This window comes from Halichoerus grypus, chromosome 1, assembly GCF_964656455.1.
Source record: "Halichoerus grypus chromosome 1, mHalGry1.hap1.1, whole genome shotgun sequence".
NCBI lineage: Eukaryota > Metazoa > Chordata > Mammalia > Carnivora > Phocidae > Halichoerus > Halichoerus grypus.
This window is the reverse complement of record NC_135712.1, coordinates 137,895,363-137,919,626: the sequence shown is the minus strand read 5'-3', so window position 1 is coordinate 137,919,626 and position 24,264 is coordinate 137,895,363. Positions and strand designations below refer to the sequence as shown.

The following is a 24,264-nucleotide window of genomic DNA, read 5'->3' as shown; positions in this document are numbered from 1 at the left end:
CACACAAAGATGTGTGATTTGCAGGCCATGAGTAGGATTCTTGTGCTTAAGGATACATATGTTTGGTACAACATGAAAACAAAGCAACTGTTTCATCTGGTGCTCCACAGACGGGACGGCAACATGTTTCCAAAGCTGGAGGAAGAATTGGCTTTGTAGGTCCTTAATGAGAGACATATGTCAGTCTCCAACAGTCGGCTTGCCGAAGGGATTTTCTGGGGTCATTCTGGCTACGTGCGATTTTTGCCTTGTGGAATTTAACCCCTGCTAAAGGTCTAGCTGTATTGAGGAAGGCCTTGCCAGTCTCTCAAAATGTCAAAATGGAACATACAGGAATATGGAGATGTTTACGATCATACGCTTTGAAAAGACAGTTTGAGAAGAATCAGGGAAAAGTCAATGCAGAAATGTATCCAAGCAATGCAGAAATGTATCCAAATGTTTCCACGAGAAACCACTTCAGTAACAGAATTAGATTATAGATCAAGATCATGGATGGTAGAACGTGGTCCCATAGACTCTTAAAAGTTTCCTTAAAAACTGGAGGGGGCATAAACTTATGCCACCTACTTCTCTAATTGGTATGAAGATCAAATAAAAAACCGAAGACAGAAACTATTAGCTCTCCACTGAATTATTTCTTTCCATAATAATAGGTCTCTCCCCGCGCACGTGGCTGGACTAGATCTCTTGCACTTGCTTCTGGTCACGTGAGCAGTTCTTGGCGAATGATGCAGGCCACCTCAGGCCCCAGGTTTTAAAAAGAAGCAGGTATGGGGCACCTGGGTGGTTCAGTCGGTTAAGCGTCTGCCTTTGGCTCAAGTCATGATCCCAGGGTTCTGGGATAGAAGTCTGCTTTTCCCTCTCACACTCCCCTTGGTTGTGTTCCCTTTCTCAAGGTCTCTCTCTCTGTCAAAAAAAAAAAAAAAGAAGAAGAAGCAGGTATGCTGCTTCCCCTATGCTCTCTTTCTCATTCCTGATGATGCGCTAAGGACCTAGTGGATGCCAAGCCAGAATGCTGGAAAGAGACAGACGTCCTAATCCCTGTGTGGACGAGAGAAGAAACCAACCAGGAATGCATACCTTGAACTGTTATGTTAAAAAAAAAAAAAAAATTCTGTACGAAATATTGCACATTTTGGAGTGGGTTTTTTTTTTTTTTTTGTATTGCAGCTAAGCTTAGCCTAATTCCATATGTGAAAGCACTCTAGAAACATTAAAGAGGCAATATCAATGTAAGATATGTTTCTTGTTTCTGTGGGCTTACACAGGTCTGCAGGTGGGAGCGAGGCAACTCACAGCTGTGCCCTCATGAAGAGAAAGAAAGGGGCTGCTAAAACAGGATGCCCTTGCCAATTTCACTTTGTATTACTTTTTTTCAAGTGTTCACCCAGGAGAAGAAAATACAGAATTGAAAGCTCTCTATTTAACCTCTCTAGTAAAAGGTTTAGAAAGAAAAAAGGCTGAAACACTCATTTCCCAAAAGTAACTAAATCATCACCGAGGATGGTGTAAATTTGATTTAAACAGAAATGATTTTCAGTCATAATTTCTATCACTCTCAGGAAACCCTGAAAGTATACTTTTATTTCCTTGACAAAAATACATTTTTGTTTTTGTTTGGTGTAATTGTAAGACATGGTCACAATTCATTTTTAGATGATGGTCCCTAGGAATTTTGTAAAAGCAACTTCTTTTGCTCCCCCCCCCCCGCCCCATTTGCTTTAAATCAGAAAAAAGAGTGTTGATTTTTGGCGATTTTTTTTTTTTAATTGACCAAAACATGAAACAGGCATTTGAGACATCACTCACTGGGAGGTGAGCCATTTTCAAAGCAATTACAAAATGAATATTTGAAACTGCTTCTCTACTGTATGACAGAAGTAAAACTTTTACCAAAAATGACAGACCTTTAGCTTGTTTGATGTAACAAAAACAGCAAATGAAAGTGCTCCAGATATTTTTAAACAACAAGCAAAGTAGGCATTTCAACAACCGTTTATGAACTTTTAACCATTAGAAAATTTATAAGCCATTTAAAACCACTAAATTAAATATACTATTACCAAGCCAACATGAGGAAAAAAAAAAAATACAGGGTTGCAGGCTAATTCAAAATTCACCCTCCACTTCCTGTTTATTCATACACCAGGAAAAAAAAAAAGACTTTTGTCTCACATTCAGGTCTTTCAACCATTTTGAGACAGGAGTCCATCGAAATCCTAGAGGAGAACACAGGTAGCAACTTCTTCCTAGAAACATCGCCAAAGGCAAGGGAAGCAACGGCAAAAATGAACTATTGGGACTTCGTCAAGATAAGAAGCTTTTGCACAGCAAAAGAAACAGTCAACAAAACCAAAAGACAACCGACAGAATGGGAGAAGATATTTGCAAATGACATATCAGATAAAGGGCTAGTATCCAAAATCTATAAAGAACTTATCAATCTCAACACCCAAAGAACAAATGATCCAATCAAGAAATGGGCAGAAGACATGAACAGACATTTTTCCAAAGAAGACATCCAAATGACCAACAGATACATGAAAAAGTGCTCAATTCGCTTGGCATCAGGGAAATCCAAATCAAAACCTCAATGAGATACCACCTCACACCAGTCAGAATGGCTAAAATTAACAAGTCAGGAAACGACAGATGTTGGCAGGGATGCAGAGCCCTCCTACACTGTTGGTGGGAATGCAAGCTGGTGCAGCCACTTTGGAAAACAGTATGGAGGTTTCTCAAAGAGTTTAAAATAGAGCTACCGTATGACCCAGGAACTGCACTACTGGGTATTTACCCCAAAGATACAAATGCAGTGATCTGAAGGGGTATGTGCACCCCAATGTTTATAGCAGAAATGTCCACAATAGCCAAACTATGGAAAGAGCCAAGATGTCCATCGACAGATGAATGGATAAAGAAGATGTGGTATATATATACAATGGAATATTATGCAGCCATCAAAAGGAATGAAATCTTGCCATTTACAACGACGTGGATAGAACTGGAGGGTATTATGCTGAGCTAAATAAGTCAATCAGAGAAAGACATGTATCATATGATCTCACTGATCTGAGGAATTCTTAATCTCAGGAAACAAACTTAGGGTTGCTGGTGTGGTGGGGGGTGGGAGGGATGGGGTGGCTGGGTGATAGACATAGGGGAGGGTATGTGCTATGGTGAACGCTGTGAATTGTGTAAGACTGTTGAATCACAGACCTGTACCTCTGAAACAAATAATACATTATATGTTAAAAAAAAAAAAAAAGATAGTAGGAAAGGATAAATGAAGGGGGGAAATTGGAGGGGGAGACGAACCATGAGAGACTATGGACTCTGAGAAACAAACTGAGGGTTCTAGAGGGGAGGGGGTGGGGGGATGGGTTAGCCTGTTGATGGGTATTAAGGAGGGCACGTATTGAATGGAGCACTGGGTGTTAATACATAAACAATGAATCATGGAACACTACATCAAAAACTAATGATGTAATGTATGGTGATTAACATAAAAAAAAGACTTTTCTGCCTTTTCAACCCAAAATGATTTCTCAATGTAGAACAACATTTATCCAGAAGAAAAAAAGTGTTTTCTCCTTCAGTAGGATCTATTGCTGGGAAAAGCCAGAATGCCATTTTAGCTGTCTTAATGTTTCTCCGCAGGGAAGTAGATTCTACATGTTGAGATTTTTATTTATTTTAAATCACTAAGAACCCACAGTGTTCTTGAGTATATCATTCCAGTTGCAAGTCCTTAAGAGTTTGCATAAAGACAGTATCAAAGACAAAATAAACCTTTGCACAGAAGGGTTAACTCTGAGGTGGAAGGCAGAAATTACTAAGAAAATGAGCTGCACTTTGGCCATGAAAGGCCTTTTCCTGTTTATAAATTTTATAAAAGTTTTCATTAATGCATCATCACCAACCCTATATAATTAGATGCAATTAATTATATAATTAGATAGGATGTATAAAATTATACTATGTGCATTACCATAGAATTATATACCTGCTTGATTTATGTCATTTATTACTATATTAAATACTCTATAATTAGATCTAATTTGTGATAAAAAAAAATCACTCATCACTGAAGCCCTACTATGTGCAGAGTGCTGTGCTAGACACTGAGACTAGCCCCAGCCCTCTTGGAGTTTATAGTCTAAAAGAAGAAGCTGGTATCAAACCAATGTCTCCATAAATAATAAGTTGATTACAGTTGCAGTAAGCGCTACAAAGGAGAACAATAAAAAATGTAAAAGAGGGGAATCTAACTGGGGGGGGGGGCGGTTCTGGAGAAGTCTTTTTTGAGGAAATGATATGTAATGAGTCCTCCGGAGCCTCTTTAAGCCTGGCTGATCCCCAGTTGCTTGCATAGGGCTACGCAAAACTAATGTCTACAGAATGGATAAAATTCCATTTTTCCACATAATTCTTCATAGGCTATTCCGAGTTCCCTTGCCTTCAACTTCTGCCTCGAACACTCCTCTCCCCTCCCCGCTCTGGAAAATGCTGATACATCTACAAAATCGTCTCTTGTATAAAGCCCTGAACGTGTCAGAGGGATGAGAGGCTCTGTCTCTGCGCTCACCAAGCCCCCCAGGCGTCACAGCACACGGTACACACACTAGTGGTCTCCTTACCCTTCGTTCATCCATTCAGGCCATAAATATTTACCATGGCCCTGTTATCCAACAGGCACCCATCTGTGGACTTTATAAATACCGGGATACAACTTTGGGAACCAAATACATAAAACCTTTCATTTCTACACCTAAAGCCTGTCTCGGAGGGTGTTTCACAGAGGTCTGATTAATGAGAGAATAAGTCAGTTCTCCCACTGTTGGCCGATGTTAACAAGGAGAATAGCTCTTTGGGTCTACGAGGGGACCTATTTTGTGGGGTTCAAAAACTAGAATAATGAACTTGATGGCAAGCTTCACAATTCACTTTTAGCCATTACAGGATGCAGACACTGTCCAGTTTTTGTTACTGCCTTCTGCATGGTATATCGTTCTTGGGGCTCAATACTGCAGCCAACCTCTGAACTGAGGCAAAGCCAGAAATGTTCTCGAGACAGAGCATAGCGTTCGTGTTTATCCACGCCAATTAAAACCAAAACAAACAAACAAAACAAACAGGAAAAAAAAGTCTTTTTAAATGGCCTTGGTCAAATAAAATCATTAAGCACATTTATAGTATTTAATAGAAGTTCTAAAATTAAGTGCAGACATCCATCTTCCTGATTGCAAAACTTTTTGTGACAGAGCATACTACTTGCTGTCTGCCAGAAAAAACAAAAAACAAAAAACAATAAAACAGCCCAGCAGCCGAACACTGTCACAGAGATGAGGGCCTCCCTTCTTCAGAGGCAAGGAAAACAAAGGCAGATGAGAAAATGGACAAAATTAGCCCTGAGGGACTGAGGGGGATAGTGGAGTTTAAACTCTTAAAGGCTGCTTTAAATAGAAGGCTACCAACATGACCTTGAGCAAGCATTTCCTCTGTGCCCTTGTGGGGAAGGCGCACCATCATGGCGGCAGCCGGGGGCTCTCCATGGGGGCTGGACAGTGGCTCCCAAATGCTAGTTTATGGATGGGAAGTTTCCACCCGTCAACAGCAAAGAAGAGAGAACAAGGACAAAGCACCATTTGGGAGCGTGCCCGTGGGTGGGTCCTGTAACCATCCCTTCTTGGGAAAGACTGCCTTGTAAGCTCTTCTTTCTTCTACTTTTTGTTATAAAAATGCCATTTCTTTTATGAAATGATCAAGACAATAGGGTTGTTTTTATTTTTAAATATACTCCCACCTGTTTTTAATTTGTTGCCCCTTGAAACCCCCACTCTAGAAAACAACACACCACTGCTTCCTACCTTCTGTTTCAATGCAGCTAAAGCAGTGGAATGTTTTCCCAAAGGCCTAAGACTTCAATCCTAGCCCTCGAAAAGACTAGCTGTGCGACCTTAGCCACATGCCTTTATGTCTCTGAAACTCAGCTTCCTCCTCTGTAAAATGGGCATCATCAAGCCTACCCCCTACAGTGCTCTTGTGAGAATTAAATGAAATAAAAGTATAAAATGCCCCAATGCCTGGTATAGAGAAGGTTTCCAACAAGGGCAGTTTTCTCCTTCCCCCTACCCACCTCTCAACTTATATATAGCCACACCACATTAGCCATCCCTAACAAGAAACGACTACAATACTGGGTACACTGTTTTACCACTGTATTTGGTGTAGGACTGGGTTCAAACTTGTGAATTTGACTTTTACAAATTTGTTGGGGCCCAGAGAAGCTAATGGATACAGCAAAGAAAGGAAGAAATAGCCCTAGATTCTAAGTATTCAGTTTCTGCCCTGAAATGCTTTCCCTTGTTACTCACACAGCTGGTTTCTTCCAGTCGTAAGATCTCCCCCTGACTCCCAAACAAATCCGGTGCCCCTCCACTATTGTTTACAGACCATTCTGTTCCTTTTCTTCCAACTCTGAATTGTTTATCATCTGTACGTTATTTATATGAGACAGTAAGTTCCAGGAGGAACATCTCCCTTGTGTTCACTGTTGCATCTGGCATAGGCCCTGGAACTTAGTAGGTGTTCAATAATCATCTGCTATAAGATGATGGGATGGTGAATATAGGCTATCAGAAGAGACTTACACATGAAATCAGAAGTTAATAGAAGACGGTATATCGTCAAATGCCAGCTCTAATATATTCACCCTTTTGCAAGGTGACTTTGCCATTTATCCCCTTCAAAGGTGGAGTCTATTTCTCCACCCATCAGACTGAGACTTGACCATGTAACTTGTCTGACCAACGGGATGTGAGCAAATGTGATGCAACCAGAGGTTTGCCCATTGGTGCTTGTCCTCTCTTACTGATGGGAACCCATCCACCACCCTGTGAACAAGTCCAGGCTAGGCTAAAGGATGAGGAATGATAACATGGGAAGAGGATCCAGTCATCCTGTCAAGGACCCAGTCATGAGGCCACCTAAACCACCTGACCCAAGACAAGCCAGCCAAGACAAGAAAACCTGCACAGAATTGTGACAATACATGTCTATTGTTTTAAGCCAACAAGCATTTGGGTTATTTTGTAGGCAAGAAAATCTTACTAAGACAGCAGCTCATAAAACACATCCCACAAACCTCTCCAAAGTAAGATGCTAGGTGCTTCTAGAAGCAGCTCACTCATAAGGAAACTGCTAATTTCTATGGCTTTGGATGATAAAGAAGTGGGAGCCGGGTGGGAATAAGGGGGTGAAGTAAAAACAGACAAAGAGAGTAGTCTTTTTTTTTTTTTAATATTTTATTTATTTATTTGACAGAGAGAGAGAGCGCACACGCAGGCAGAGCGGCAAGCAGAGGGGGAAGGAGAAGCAGGCTCTCTGCTGAGCAGGGAGCCCGATGTGGGGCTTGATCCCAGGACCCCGGGATCATGACCTGAGCCTAAGGCAGCCACTTACCCGACTGAGCCACCCAGGTGCCCCAAGAGAGTAGTCTTGAAGCTCCCACGTTGGAGCTCTGGGCAAGTGGACATCAAGTTTTGTTAAACACCATTTCTGAAGCAAGTGGGGAAGGAGTACTGCATTCCCTAGCCTACAGTCCGTCAGAAACAACTGGCCTGGCACCCTGGGCATGAGTGCTTTGGATCATCAGCTTTTGAGTTTTAGAAATTGTAAAAAGAACATATCCCCATGTACTTTAGCAGAGCTCAGGAAACGAGGCCCAAGGGCCAAGTACAGCCCACTGCTTATTTTTACAAATAAAGTTTTACTGGGGTACCTGGGTGGCTCAGTTGGTTAAGCATCTGCCTTCGGCTCAGGTCATGATCCCAGGGTCCTGGGATTGAGTCCCACATCGGGGGCTGCTCAGCAGGGAGTCTGCTTCTCTCTCTCTCTCCCTTTGCCCCTCACCCCCACTCATTCTCTCTCTCTCAAATAAATAAAATCTTAAAAAAAAAAAATTAAGCTTTATTGAAACATGCCCATAGCCATTATTTGACATATTGTCTGTGGCTCCTTTCATACTACAGTGATAGAGTTGAGTAGTTGTGACAGAGACCAGATGGCCTTCAAAGCCTAAAATATTTATTACCTGGCTCCTTACAGAAACCATTTGCCAACCCCTGCACTGGAATAATCAGGGTAGGTTCAATGGATTGCTTGGGTCTTAAACTGAGACTTGAAGGAAAGAGGCAATGTTTATTTTTTGGTATAAAGAAGTGGAGAATTATTAAAAGAGCACTATAAAAAAGAATACTAAGAGTGTAACTCATGTTACATCACTGTGCAAAAGTCATTAAGTTAATGATAATGTAAACCATAACTGAATGTATATACCACTTACTATGTTCCAGGTACCGTCTATATTCTTCATAGTAACTCATTTTATACTCAACAGCAATATTAAGAAATACTATTATTATCTCCATTTTTCCAGATGAGAAGAGAGACACACAGAGAATTAAAGAAGTTTGCCCAAGGTCACAAAGTTATCAAGTAGCCTAACTAGAATTCAAATCCTGGTATCCTTACTCTAAACTCCATAATCAATATAAAATATGATCAAGGCCAAAATTGTGCATAAATTCTAGCTATGAGCAATGACACGGTTTCTTAAGGACACATGAAAATCAACTTTATCCCTCTATATTGTTGAACCTTTTGGCTAACCACAACACACGTTCACTTTATGTACTCTTTGTCCCCCCAAGAAACTGCCATGGCTCAGCTGGAAATCCCCTAAACGGGACAACCCAGTGGTGCATCTAGTGGTTATGTTGCCATGGTAATGCTGTGTCAACACAGGAGCCACTGGTCATTCCAAGAGGTGGACCGTCACCCATTCATTAAATTCTGAGTCGGAGACAGCCACTGTTCCCTAAGAAAACAGAAGGTTCTCTTTCCCAAACAATAGTCAGTAAGGTCATCCTGTTCAGGACAGGCTGAAGCCACCGTGGACATTACTTCTTATAGATATGAACCGGGTTCTATTTGGGAGTCCTATTTTAGAGCAGAGGCTCCCAACCTAGAATAGTGATCTGTGATCTCTAGCCAAAAAATGGGCCAGCCCTTATAGGTCAATCAGGGACCCATGGTGTATCTGCCGGGAGCCCAAAATGATAACATGCCTCGGGCCCATGATAAACCACCAAAGTAGACAGAGGCAGAATTCCAGAAGAGAAGTTGTTTCTTGATTCATTACCTTATTATCACATGGGAGATATTCCTAACAGATAGCCTCTAACACAATTAACATTTAATGGACTAACAGAACTTAAATTGATATATCTCTTTCAGAGGACATTTTGGCAATTTGTATCAAAAGCCTTAAACATGTTCAAAGCCAATGACTTAGAAATTCCAATTCTACTAATTTATCCTAAAAAAATTATCACAGATATACCTCAAGGCTATCCATTAAAGCATTATTTGTAATAGAGAAAAACTGCGATGAACTTAATAACAGTGAATTTGTTAAATAAATTATGATATAACCATAAATTACTACATTAATGTTATAACCACAAACACTACACAGTTGTTTAAATTTTGGTCATGAAAGACCATTAAATTTAAAAAGCAGATTAAAACCAGCATCTAACATAAAATTCTATTTTTATAAAAACCAAAAATAACAATGCATATATATATGTACTCATAGAAAAATAGATATAGCAGAGGTTTTCTCCCAGGGTAGAACTGTGGTGGTTTTAATTTTCTATTTTTTTATACAATAAACTTTGCACTGTTTTAGTAACTTTTAAAAATGGTAACAGTTATATTTAGTTTTTTTTTTTAATTGTGTTTCTCTCCTTTGGCTGTTACATTATACTTTGGCCTTATGGTTTTCAGTTCTGTGAATTCTACCACTATGTTTTCCCAGTAAGCCAAAATGCAGACCAGTCTTTCTCAACAACCTAGGAGAAAGGCAGTCCATGTTTTCAGAGATCCACCCACAATACAAAACCCCTCAAATCCGAAAACTGGCTGGCCAGGCTTATTGGGCTTATACTTTGTTAAAAAGCTACGCCATTAACATGACTCTGAACAGCTTCACCAAGTTTATCAAAGTTGCCTGTGTTGGTATGGGTTTTGTTGTTGTTGGGGGTTTTTCCTAAAAAGAGTCAGAGTCCAAACTTAAAGCAAGAGGTCAAGGGAATTAGCTAAGAGCTGATTAAAACAGTGTGTACTGTACAGATTGTGAAACAGCTGAATATCGTAGGGCCTGGAATCTGGCGGGGAAGAGAGATGCGGGTAATTTCTTTTCCCAGGACAGAATGGGAGCAGGTAAGCTGAGTTAGAACACAACTGCATTCCGATTTCTGGACAGGACATGACTTAACATTTTTTGAAATAAAGGAATGTCTTTTCATTTCACTTTCAAATGACCATTAGGAAAAGGTTTATTTATATATTGCGCAACAAGTGGACAAAGTCAACCGGGATTTGGCTTCGGCTTTCCCAAATTTCAGGATAAAGTTAAGTAGGTTCAGCTAGCAATCGATAATAAAAGTAGTAATTGGACGCACAAATGTTTCGCTTTTCATCCAGCTGCCAAGTGGCAGCTATGTGACCTTTCCTGACCACCTTATCTGAAGCTACTGGAGGAAAGGACACTCCTTTAAAACAACCAACACAATCCCAGAGGCAGAGAGATGTTCCCTAAACTAGCCTCGCTCAGTAAAATAATCCATGTTTATTCCAGTGGCTTGAAAAGAGGAGAAAACTCATAATTTCTTTCAGGGGCCGAGCGACATTTCTGTGTTTGTTCAACCTCTATCTTTAAGCGCCCGCGACACGCCAGACATGAGTGAGGTGCTGCACTCAAGCTAGGACCCTATCCGCTCTGGGTCATGGACCGTAAGGCATTCAGTGTGGTAGACTCCATGCAAAAATGACCCCGTTTTTCCTTACCCTGTATTCCTGCCTCTTATAATGTGACTTTGCAGCTCTTTGCATTAGAAAGTTGAGTTTCTGTTCCCACCTCCCAAGTATCACTGGCCTTATGACTTCCTTTGGCCAACACAATGCATCAGCAGCGACAGCATGCCACGTGTGAACCTGGGCCTCAGGAGACCTCATGTGCCTCTGTGCTTTCTTCCGGAACCCTGCCTGTGCAAGTAAGCCAGTACCAGCCCAACAGGCATGAGAGACCACATGAGGAAGAGCCAAGAGTCCCCAGCAGCAGGAGCCTTCGGTAATCCCCAGAAGCACAACCACCTAGGGAACCTGTAGCTGGCCAGAGATACACAGCGGAGCATAGCTAAGAGCAGGTGAACCACCCAAAGGAGCCTGGCCTAAAGTGCTGCCCCACAGAACCATAAGCTAAATGCAAGGTGGTTGTTTTGGGCCACCCAGCTTTAGGATGGTTTGTTACACTGCAGCACCTAACCAATCCATATGCTGATAATAAATGCTAACTCTGATAAGCCAAATACAAAATGCCACGGAGCACCTGATGGGAGCACCTGTAATATTCCAGCATGCTTATAATTACAATGAATCATCCAATGGAGCTAGATACAGAACAGATCTGACCAGCTGTAGGAGGGACCCTAAAAAAGCTGTATATCTGGGAAAGGGCTAGCTCAAGACAGCCATAGTTCCTTTGAAAAACTGTGGATGAGTTGGATTTGTCTATGAAGTCATTCTTTGTTTTTCTTTTATCTCTCTCTAAAAAAAAAAAAAAAAGCAGCTCTTTCATTCAATTAAGACTGTTGGACTCGATAGCAATTGTCTAGCTTGATTCAAAGCAGCCATATCCTCTCTGACACATGTTCAGCCCCCACTACTCCGTAGGCTGGAATTTTAAATCCAGCTCTCCTGAATTTATGATGCACGCACACAGTAGCAAGTCCCTACAGGCTGAAAATCAAACTGTAATTCAAAGGCCACAGGGCTGAGGAAACAGCCAGAAGATAAATCCCAATTTTAACCTTGGATTCTCAGCAAGTTGATTTAGGGGACTGTCAGTCATATTTAAAAATAAAATAAAACTACAAAGACAGCAGACGGCATGTTCTAAAGAGAAACAGGATGATGCTGTTCAGGACTCCTTCAAAAAACTCTTGTTACCTGAAAAGAACTGTTCTGTTATTTTAAGGGCCCTAGAAGCATTTGGCCCCCATCAGTCGTTTGCAGAAGTTTCTGAATTTTTAACTGATGAAATAGAAGGAAGCAATGCAACCGTCAAATACAACCGAGCCCACCACACTGGAGGTGGCATCACAAGATGGCAAAGCAGCCTGCTTCTAGAGCTGAGCAGGTCCCCCCCACCCCCCACGGAGCACGTGGAGAAGGAGTGCATGCTGGGTGCAGAGGCGCGGGTACTCACCTTACAGCCCTCGCAGGCGCTGACCCCATAGTGGTACCCTGATGATTTGTCCTGGCAGACGAAGCAGGGTTTGTACACACGAGGGGGAGGAAGTGGAGACGGAGGGCTTGGGACCAGTTCCTCAGAGCTGGTGCTCTGTGTTTCAATCGCTGTGGTGGAGATGGAGTGGGGGGTGGGGAGGAGGGGAGAAAAAAAAGAGAAAATGGGTCATTTCATGTCTTTTTCACCAGCGAAATCATAGGCCTCTGCCCCAAGTTCAGCAAGAACACCAGCAAGGATAGGCCCACAAAAACGTGTCATTGTCGGCCCAGCAGTGGGGACACGGACACGGACATGGTGCCCTTCAGTTCACAGAGCAAGCACATCTGCCTCTCTCCTTCTCGGTGCATCACAGCACTGTGAGGGACATGATTTTCTCACCATGCTACCCTCCAGAGACACAGAAACTCGGGGGGGGAGGGTGGCGGGGGGAGTGCCGTGACTCGTCCAAGATCAACAGGCCGGTGGTAGAGCCAGGACACAAAGTCAGATCTTCACACTGCAACCCCCAAGCTCTTTCTGCTCTTCTGTTTCCCCTAGCTTCTGATTCGTGTAGAGTCTCTGAAATGACTTGTTTGACCCTGTTGCTCACTTAGCCAAAAGTAAATTTCCCAGGACAAATGGAGAAAATGCCCACAACAGCCATTGGACAAGCATCTGGGGAGGGCCATGCAGCCATGACGGATCTTCATTAATAACAGCATCGGTAAGACCTTGGCCACTCCAAGACTGCTCCTTGGACCAGCAGCCTCAGCGTCACCACAGAGCTTATCAGAAAACAGAGCATCAGGCCCCAGCTCAAGCCTAGGGAATCAGAATCTGAGTTTTAACAAAACCCTCGGATGGCCAAATGTACAGTTAATGTTTGAGAAGCAATGGGTTGTACTGATGACAGCAGAGTCACGCTGCTCTTTATCCTAGATTTAAAAATACAGGATTTCCTATTTCATTTTTTAACCACCCAAATTCCATGGGAAATAGGAATTCATAGAATTTATTCTCCCATCCCTTCTCTCCAGATTTATGTTCCAAGTCAAAGCAAGACCTGGCCCTTTTCCTATCACAGGCAAAAATGCACATCAAGTATGATGGAAATGGGGAAGGGAGTGAGTGACCCAAAGTCATCAAATAATGTTCCAGAATCTTCCAACCTCCATATTTCTTTACAATATACAGTATATTCGCCAGAGTGTAAGATTTCCAGTTGTTCCGCTACTCACAGTCTTCCAGACTAGATATTCTACTGACTTTATTGTCCTACAGCCAAACCTTCAGGAAGTCAGGGCAACTCTACTCCTTACACATATTGTGAATCCATCCTCATCTCGTAATCCTGCTACCATGCCAGGCCAGTGGGCCACCATCACCTCTCACCTGAGCTACTGCCACAGCCTCATCAGTGGTCTCCCCATGCCTGTGCTCCTACCCTAGGGTCCCTTCTTCAAATACATAGGCAGACAACCATTCAAAAAGGCAAAAGCAATCCCTATCCCTTACTTGTCTAAGGCCCTCCAATAGTAGCCAATTAGATCAAAGTCAATCTCATTACTGTGTTCAACAAGGCTTTTTATGATATGGCCCCTTAGCAACATCAACATCACTGAGTTCATCATTCTCATTTATCAACTTCTAAACACTTGGCTTCTATTTCATCTCTTGAATAGGCCAAGCTCTTGTACCAATGTAAGGCTACTGCACTAACCATTTCCCCTACCTGGAAATTCTCAGACCTTCACATGTCTGGTTCCTTTTCATCTCTTAGATCTTAAAACAAATGTCACCTCCTCAGAGATGGCTTTTCTAAGTAAAATGCCCCTTCCCACTCCTGATCACTACACCCCGTTATTTTATTTTCTGTAAAACCCTAGCTAGTATCAAAATTTAGAATGTACAATTTTATATTCTACCTCTGTTACCTTCCAACTATGGGTTTCATGAGGCCAAGGAACTTATCTGCATCATTTACAACTATGTTCCAGGCCAAGAAGAGGTCCTGGCACATAGTAGGCAGGTTATCAATAAATATTTGTGAATTAATACATGAACTTTTCCCTGTTCCTTTTGCTTCTTCATTCCAAGTACTAAGTGCCCCTCTAAGGTGTTAAGGTAACACAATTACAAATCAAATAGCTTTCATATACTCATTTGCTTCCTTAAAAAATTAATTATCCTTTTGGAGTAGAATCAACTATAATTATAGTATTCTCATAATTCAGAAGTATCTTGGAATGAATTCATTAGAGTAATGCAGGTCTAGTAGTTAAATCTATTACAGTCTTTACTGGTCAGAAGCAAGATGTCTGGGATGAAGACAGCCCTTACTCTGGGCAGCTTGGCATAAAGATTGGCATCTAAGATGTTACTAAAGCTTATCAGATCAGCTATCAAGCTGTAAACGCAAAAGCAGTCCCCACACTAAGCTAATCAGCTTCACTGAAAGCAAATGAGTAATAATGACATCAACAAGAAAACAGTACTTGTTAAAAAGTACAGAATAACGTGTCGCTCTTTGTTAAAATCTAAGAAAAACAAACATGCAGAGAATCACCCCCAAACCTTCTACTTAGAGAAAAACGCATGGTTATCACCTTAGCATATATCCTTCTAGAACACTTTTCTATGCATATAAATGATTTTGGTTTGTTTGTTTACTAAAGTGGGCTTATACTGCAGATTTTGTTTGGGACTCTGTCTAACTTATTATGTCATGAGTTTATGTCCTTGCCCATAAATATTTTTCCTGCAAAAGACTCCATTATGTGAACCTCTTTGTAGCTAATCTCAGCAAATGTCTATTTAAGATAAATTCTCAGAAGTGGAATTATTAGCTCAAAAGGTATGGTTATTTAAAAATGTTTTGTTAGTTTTTAATTCATGTTGATAAATTGACTTCCAGGAAGGCTAGGTCACTCCCAATATATCAACATAAGGGAGTCCTTCCCTAAATGCCTCCCCAAAGTCTTGGATAGGTTTTATTTGTATGGCTCTACTTCCACCCAAGTGTTTCAACAACTCTGACAGAGTTGTGTCATCACCACCACAATCAGTCCTGCACTGTGTTCTCCACAGAAGCAATGTGGGGGGGGGGGGGTTTAATGTTCTACTCGCTCATGTAGAACAGCTAATCTGGCTTGTCTAGGAAAGTTGTAAATAGAATTCTGTTAGGGCTGGATTCAGCTGTCAGAGTTATGCCCTGAATTTCAAAAGTGGGTGGTAATTTCCATAAATATGTCACTTCAAATACATGTCCTAAAGGGAATCCAGCATTTCACCCTCCCAAAGAGAGGAAACAGAACTTGGGCGGTTTAATACCCAAGAAACTCGGGGCAAAGTACAGGTGTGAAAAGGCGGGAGACTTCACAAACCCCAAAACATTTTACAAAGTTTGGTAAAAGCCTTTTTCTATGGATAAGAGTCACTTATAACAAATGGATGAACCCAGAACACTTTTCCTGAACAGTTGTCGTGAATGGAAATGTTCTGTTGTAAACAATCAATAGTGAAGGCTCTAGACTTTTATTGAAGCTGTCGTGATTTCACCAGTAATGCTATGAACCTTCCCATATTTGTGCAGTGGATGTTCGTGTGTTCAATCATGCATTTTGCTGAGTGACTAGACTACACCAGCCAGGCATTGTGTTATCTGCTATGGATGGTGCATTGTATAATGCCTTAGCCTTGATGGTTTTGCCTGATGGAAAGTAAATCAACAATGAGAATGTAATACAGTGGTTCTCTAACCTGGTTGTACATTAGACCTACGTAGGGAGATTTTAAACATTCTAATGCCCAGGTTGTATCCCAAAATTATTACGCCAGAATGTCTGGGAGTGGGAGCCATGGGTGTTTAAAAAAAAAAAAAAAAAAGTCCCAGGTGACTCCAAATTGTAGCAGTCTGAGGACCACGGATATAATACAATGACAGAGCTAAAAACCTTTTTGAGCCCAGAGAAATCAAAGGAGACTTCCCAGAGGAGGTGACCAGGCTGTGTTCTGAAGGATGAATGAATGCTTTCTATTGAGGTTTGTAATTTGAATCCTACAAACGCCATAAATGAATCCCATACAAACATAAATAGAAAAAGACTTATATATGACAAGAAATAATCATCCTCAGAAAAACTGTCCCACTGGGGGTAAAGAATTCAATATTAGTGTTAATATATACTCAAATATCCCCCTCCAAACTGATAACTTATTTCCTTTGTGTGGTCTATACCACAGAGAACAATACGAAGCCAAACAGAAAAGCAAATCTCCGTGGTATGGTTGAATGCCAAAACTAGCCTTAAGCAAACACATCAAGGCAAGTTCTAGAATTACAACCAGGATATGGCATCAATATAAAAGCAGATCTGTACTTTAACGAAACCTCTGGACTTTTCAGTAAAAATATACTTTGGCAAAGTTTATTAGTCCTCCTCTTCTCCTTCTGTCTTCCCCCTACCAACACCACCAATAAAGACAGTGGGCAGCAAGGGAGGGGGGCAGCCTCTGGCTCCCCTCCCACTAGCCATTGTTGGTATTTAAGAGAGCTACACAGTGCTTGGCCATTGATCTGTTCACTGTCATCCTGCTTAAATCAATAATCTATTAGTCCCTTTAAATTAGAGTTAGATTCATCAAATGCCCTTGAGAGGTCTCAAACATTTTGTTCCTTATTCCAGGCAAGCACAATCAGTCTATGGAATGATAAAATTTTTGCTCGAAAACTCTGCAGGCTCAGCAGACAATGTGTCCTGTATTAGCTCATTCAGCGATCTCAGGCAGGCCAAAAAAGCAGTTTTTAGACTTCCCAGGGGGAAAAGAGGCTTGTGTCATTCAATAAAACAACTGCACTCCAGCCATCCTGATGTGATTTCAGTTTGGGGAAGCAGTCTTTGAGGAATAATTTGGATCTGCTTTTGGCCTCTTGCTTTTATTTATTTCCTTGCTTACTTATTGACTTATTCAGTTCTGTCTGGTGACTGCATCCCCAGTAAGCAGCAGCCTCCAATGTGACATCCAAACTGCTAACCAGATGGGCTGCCTTGCTTTGTCAGGGAATGGCCAAGACAGAGGAACTTCTGCTACTCAGGGCTGGATGGATGCTTGGCTCCATGGGTCCCTGCCCAGAGCAGAGTCAGCACCAGGCATGCTGAGGGGGCTTCTTTGGGCCGCGCACACATGCGAAAGGAGGCAGTGAGCCCAACCAAACCTGCGCTGACAGAAGCTTCTAGCCTATATCTGAAACCTTTCCATCCCAGCAACATGGAGGTGGCTGTCACTAGGGAAACAAAGCTAGAATCACCTTCCTTCTAGAAAAATTCCTTACAGGTCTGGTTTGCTTTTCAATGAATGTTCCTCAAAGTGTGGTCCAGATCAGCCACTAGCAACAGAATTCCTGGACCGGGGGCGGGTAGCGATTTTCAGACTTTCTATACTTTCTATGGTAAAGGACCGTTTCTAACTCCCCTGCCCCGGTCCTTCACGGGGTGATAAAATTCAATAAAAACAAATCCCTGGGGTGGAGGTGGGGGGGAACCTACAACAAAATTAATTTTTAGAAAAAAAGGAATGAAACTGAACAAGAGATCTAAAACGCAAGCGACCGCTTAAAGGAGAAAGCAAGCTGTATTCGACATAAAATGACTCTTAATTGCCGTAAAAGTTTCTAACCGCGCGCGGTATCTGCCCTCCTCTCCTCTCCTCTCCTCACGTACTGGAAACAGGCAGTTGGGGAACTGGCAGCGGTCCGCAGATGGTACTTTGAGAAGCCCCACTGGGACGGGCTTCGGATCCAGAGGTCTGCAGACCAAACAAAAACAGACGAAAGAGAATCTCCACCGACCGAGCTGGAGCTGGTGTAAGAGCAGAAGACCAGCGCTCCCAAGTGACACAGCTTTCTTGATCGCTGCCACAACTCCGGGGGTTAATTCATCCCCCAAATAAAAGAAAACAAACAAAAAAGAAAGAAAACAAACAAAAAGGAAAGAAAACAAACAAAAAGGAAAGCAAGCAAGCAAGCATTAACGCTGTTGCCTCTTTAAGAGGACTTGGCACTCGCGAACTTAACTTACCTGAGAAAACACAGTATAAATGTCCTTGTTGTTACAACACACCTGAGTGACATTTAAACACACGGAAAGTCTCCAACAATAGCTCCCTTCACGATTCCTAACATGCTTGGCATTTTTCTAAAGGTTAGATTAAGTAGCAGATAACATTTTTAAGAGAGAGCACAGTATACTATTTTTTTTTTCTTTGTGAGAACTAATTTAGTGCTGCCTAAACCATGTTGACAGATTTCGGGATTTTATGTTGGGGCCTGATTAGCGGCAGGCAGGCATCAAACGTTATGAAAGCCCTGCCTTTTTACTAGAACCTTCGATGATTAAGACAGTATTTTAATGCACTCTCTGGGCAGCTGAGCCTTAAAAGAAAAAGGAGTTGTAAAGCAAAAGGCATTTCCTGCATGGCCCCAGGGGAATTTTGAGCCCAGAGCTCCGGGACCCGGTGGGAGGGAGTAATTTCAGCTAATTAAGGGAGAATAGCAAAGTGTTGCATTTGGTCAAAACATTCAGTGGGGCTTCATTTTTGTTGGCACCAAAGAGAGCCGGTCTGGATTTTTCCCCCTTTTTCTGTGGACTCACTGCAGGATTGCAAGGCCCACAGCTCACATACATTAGGGAGAAAGTCAAAGGAAACGCCAAAGTTCAACTAAAGTACAAGTAATTAGAACCAGATTCTCCGCTGCCTGCGTGTGCGCATGCGCGTGCGAGGCGGGTGTAGACCTTTTATTAAAATATAATTTACATGCCTCGAAACGTTAGAATGGAAGAGAAAAAAAAAAAAACCCTCCAAACTGTCGCTCATTTAATTTTCCTGTCGCCTTATGGCGGGGACGGGGGGAGGTCAGCTTTTAATCATCCTTCAGGAGAAGCGGTTTGTTTCCACACATGGAATTTGCAAATCTGTAAATCGCATTGTGAAGTTAGGTGATTGCCAAACAGAACCTTCGCTTTGAAATTGTCTCGCCTCACTCTGCTGCTGGCTTTGTTATTATTAAGCAGCTCCAAGATTAGTCCGGGGTTTGGGGCAGGCAAGGAAGGGAGGGGGTGGGGGGTGGGGAGGGGGGAGAAGGAAAACATCAACGCGGGGCTCTGGCAGTCTTGACTCAGTAACCTGCCCGTGACCCTGAAGGAGTGTGTGTTTGCCCGGGTCACCCGGGATCCTGGCAGAGGACTGGAGCTGGGTTATGAGAATCCCTGCTATTCTGACCACACATGCAACAGGTGCTGAACACAGGCAGGGGACAAAAGCAGGGACCGGGGGAAGACTTTGATTTCGCAGTCCTTAAAGAAAGCCTTGCTTTGCAAAGTTTGGTCCCCGGACCAGCAGCATCAGCATCACCTGGGAACTGGTTAAAAAGACTCTCAGCTCCACCCGCGATAGGCCTGCCGAATCAAAACAAAACCCCCCGATAATTCCTATGCACGTTAGCAACATTTGAGACACCATGACATAAAAATGTCTTGTTACTGCCCTAACCTCCTGAAAAAACCCCAGTTTGCTGAGTCAATCTGGCATGGGAACTCTGTCAGCTTCCCCTTTACACAGGTCCTTAATAAATACTCCACCTTGTTAAGTACTTAATACATTGAGAACTTCAGGCTGTGTGTGTGTTTATGCTCACCAGAAGCCAGAAGTCTTCGTTCTCTCCCACGAAATTCTGGCAGTGGACTGTAGTTGGCAGCGGGTTCAAAGTTGCACAGGAAGAGCCTGAACTAATAGTGTATCTGCTATTTACTGAGCACTTACTAGGTGCCCGGGGCTGTGCTCGTTGCTTAATATGTATTAACTCATTTAACTCCTCCCCAAAACCAGGGGGAGGGGAAGGACCAGGACCTCTGCCCCCTTAGAATCGGGAATTTAAAAACACAACACCACTCTCACCTTTACAAAAGAGACTGAAATAGCTTCACAGACATCGCTATTATTTTACGAAAACCCACAGCTTTTTGCCTTCCCTTTTTCCTACTCCCTCATTTATTTTCTTTGCTAAAAACGCCCCTGGGTCTGGTCTGGTCAGGCCTATTTACTCCAATTTGAGAAAAGCAGGATGGTGTACCTCCCTTTCTTTTAATTCATGGTTATAATTTTCCAAACACTGATCTGATTCCAGACATGGTTAAATTCGACAAAATAGTTCGGGCTTTAAAAAGAGAGAGCGTGGCTCAGCATCCACTAATCACTGTATTACAGCTACACCTGCCTGGGCTCAGGGCCAGCAGTAGGCATTATTCCTGGGACTGACTTAGACCATGGGAAGTGCTGTCATATTTTCATAAGGGACCATGACACGTTCAACACCTACATTTCATTTTGATAATATGCTTTCTTGCTTCGAGGAACATAGTCGAAAATTATCTCACAGCTTGTTTGGGGTGACGTTTTTAACAGACGATGCTTTATATCACTATTTTCTAGGACATGCTAAGATAGCTTATGACAGGGTTCAAATAAATTCTCCCTTAAAATCACTTAACAGGCGGACACATCTAACTACTTATTAATGATGTGAACTGAGAGGCATCAGAAATGGAGCGCTGAATTAACTGAGCAAATGGGGGAACGGTCTCGGGAGTCACGTATAGATGAAGCTAATGGCATCGCAATATTAAGGTCCCCCTGAAGAGTTTATCTCAACACCAAATGATTCAGCTCAATATTCCCCTTCTAATCAGGATTCCTATAATTTCTAAAAAAGCAATTATTGCATCTAATAAATGACATTCTATTATCTGTTCAAATTTCCTGCACATAAAGTTGATTAAAACTGGAGCTCTAAAATATATATCATCTCAGATACACAATTCTTTGCTTAGGTACTGCTAATATCTATTAAAAACCACAGTGATACCAGCCTAACAGAAAAGTTATGAAGGGATACTTGTTGGAATACTGTATTTAAGGAAGAGGACAATGAAATTAGGCTTTGTCACATGGGGATCCTTGCTATATTCCAAGAGCTGAGAAAGTTCAAGTGTGCTGACAGAAAACTGAGCCAAAACTACCTTTCTCAACAAAATGATGCTCTGCTTACTTGGTTATAAGCTGGCTGCAAAGAAGTTTTTTGGTTTTGTTTTGTTTCTATAGGTATACACTCAGGAGAGGCGTCAAAATAACTTTGAAACCCACTTAATCCTCACTGTGTGGGTTTTCTTGGTTCCTAAAAAGAACTAAAACATCATAAGCCTGCAGAAAACCGTATGTAGGAAGTGATGGGAAGGGCGTGGGCTTTCCTGCCAGATGAACCTGGATTTGGATCTATCTTGTGCCACTTACTAATTTAATGGCCAGTTTTCTTTATTTCTGTCAGCCCTAGTGTCTCTTTCAGGAAATGCAGATAATCTTAAAAAAATACCTGTTGGTGAAATGGAGACAATATTTGCAACTTCCCTGGCACACAGTAAGTGCTTAGTAAGTGATAGCCAACCCTTACCTCCACCACCCTCCCCCTAACATTTCCCTTCTATCTTCCTTAATCTAGGGGAGCGGTTCTTAACCAACATTGATTTTTGCCCCCCCCAAAGGGACATTTTGCAATGTCTGGAGACATGGTGGCTGTCAAAATTGGGAACTGCTACTGGCATTTAGTGGGCAGAGGGCAGGGATGCTTCTAAACATCCCACAATGCACAAGACAGCCCTGCTCCCCCCTTTCCCCCAAATGAATTATCTGGCCCAAATTATAAATAGCGCTGAGGTTGAAAACGCTGATCTAGGGTAAGAATGCTACTTGTGGGGAAACTTCAGGACAAAGCAGTGGGACAGCAAGTAAGATGATTTCTTGCAGTGCCAGAGAGGTGGGCCTGGCATCCTAGCAGACTGAAGGCGTAAACTAGGTTCCTAACTGCCACATACCAGCAGTCACGTTAGCTTCCAGAGCCTCTGCTTCCCTAATATAAAAAGTGGAGATGGCAAGCATACTTACTACATGGCAGGGTTGATACTTCGTGAACTCCATAAAAATACATTAAAATAATAGCTACCACTTCATTATTAGAGTATTTGGGGAAAGGTGGGTAAGTCCTATCTTAATATGACTAGTACTGTTACATGACAGAAACAATCTCTAGAGTCTAGTCAAATAATAACAGTACAATATTAATAGCTAACCTTTGTGGAGCATGTACTGTGGGCTGGCCACCGCCCCCATTCTAAGCACGTTCCATATATTAATCCATTTGAACCCCATAATGACTCTAGGAGATAGGTAGACTTCGTATTTTGTCCTTACAGGCAAGAGACTGGGGGCACAGTGGTTATGTAACTGTTCAAGGCCACACAGATGGGATGGGCAGGGATGGGAACGCAAATGGTCTGGGGTTCATGAGAAGGACAGTGCCCCAGGTGTTGGCAGAAGACAATGACATCCTTAGGACCACACGGAACTTCTTGGGCAAGAGGATGGCATAGTCCCTGCCAGCAAGTTTGAGAATACCTAGACTATATCTAAGACACACACACACACACACACACACACACAGTTATCCCAGCATAAGGACCAAAAGTACAACTGGAAAAGTAAAAAAGAAAGAAACTAAGCATCCAGAAATAATGCCCTCCTTTCTTTCCAGTCAGAGCAATAAAGTAGGAAAGTCCCCCAGAAGCAAACACAGGAATTAGAAGGCGCATACACACCCACACACACCCACAAACCCCTCCCACATCTTCCCTGCCCTGCCGAGAAACCAACCCCCAGCAGGCAGAATGGCAGCAGCTAAGACCGAGGTTCCAGAGGCCTTTGGCGGTGCTCCAAGGGCGTGTGTCAGGGCAGTAACTCGGGCCAAATGTGGCCTGCACAGCTGCCAACTTTTGGGGCTAGGGGTGGGGGACTGGGGGGCAGCTCTGGAAGCCCCACCCCCAAGCTGGTTTTCCCTCTCTTGCCAGTGCACCATATATATACTCCTTTAACCAAAGCTTAACTAGCAAGAATGAAAGCAACATCCAGAATTCGAAAGCTGTGCCATGGCTCCTGGGTCACTGTCTATAGATTTGGAAAGCTCTAAATGAGGGGCTGCATTACTCTCTTTCCAAGAAGACCAGGGTGGGTGGGAGAGTGGCTAGAAGCAGGTGGATAGTGGACATCCTCCCTGCACCTTCTAGTTGACTAAGAAGGAGATTTTGTTAGTGCTGGAGATGAGAGCATAACACATCAGGGCAACAAGATGCACTTGGGGACATTGACAAGATTCTGAAGTTTCCATATGGAATGAAGTTTATGGAAATGCTATCACTGTCGTGTTTTTCTTTCGTAACAGTGATTTTTCAATATTTCTGGAGAAGAATGACAGTTTCAAAGTGTTTTAATTGTAGTTCTTAAGAAAGACATTGCTAAAGAAGACTTGAAAAAATAATGATCACCAATCTTCCAACTGGGAGCAGTCCCCAAGCTCTTTTTGGATATTCCTTCAGGGAACTCCCCATCTTTACAGATAAGTCGAGGCATGTGGTTTGAAGTGTGAATTCTGAGGCCCACCAGTCTGGGCTCAAATCCTAATTCTGCTACTTACTGTGTGACTGTGAGCAAGTTACTTAACTTCTCTGAGCTTCAATTTTTCCTTGTATAAAATGAGAGTGTGTCTCATCGGGTCATTGTGAGCATTAAATGATAAATCACTGTAAAGTGACATAATGACAAGCAGGAGCAGAATGCCTGTCACATAGCAGTGTCACACAAGTTACCATCATTAAGATATCGAGGATCACACTTGTGCTGCTGAATCTGTGTTATTAACCTTCCGATCTTTTTTTTTTTTTTTTAAGATTTTATTTTTAAGTCCTCTCTACACCCAACGTGGGGCTTGAACTCACACACCCGAGATCAAGAGTCGCATGCTC

The 24,264-nt window shown here is 42.4% G+C and overlaps 1 protein-coding gene across 5 annotated transcripts in view; it reads right to left on the bottom strand.

Annotated features, from left to right (window-relative positions):
• Positions 1–24,264, bottom strand: part of RARB (retinoic acid receptor beta) — a 712,218-nt gene that overhangs the window by 124,180 nt on the left and 563,774 nt on the right. For all 5 annotated transcript variants that reach the window (XM_036072138.2, XM_078072445.1, XM_078072441.1 and 2 more), the window contains one exon: positions 12,341–12,489. In XM_036072138.2, coding sequence (XP_035928031.1) covers positions 12,341–12,489 — 149 coding nt within the window. The remainder of the gene's footprint in view (positions 1–12,340; positions 12,490–24,264) is intronic.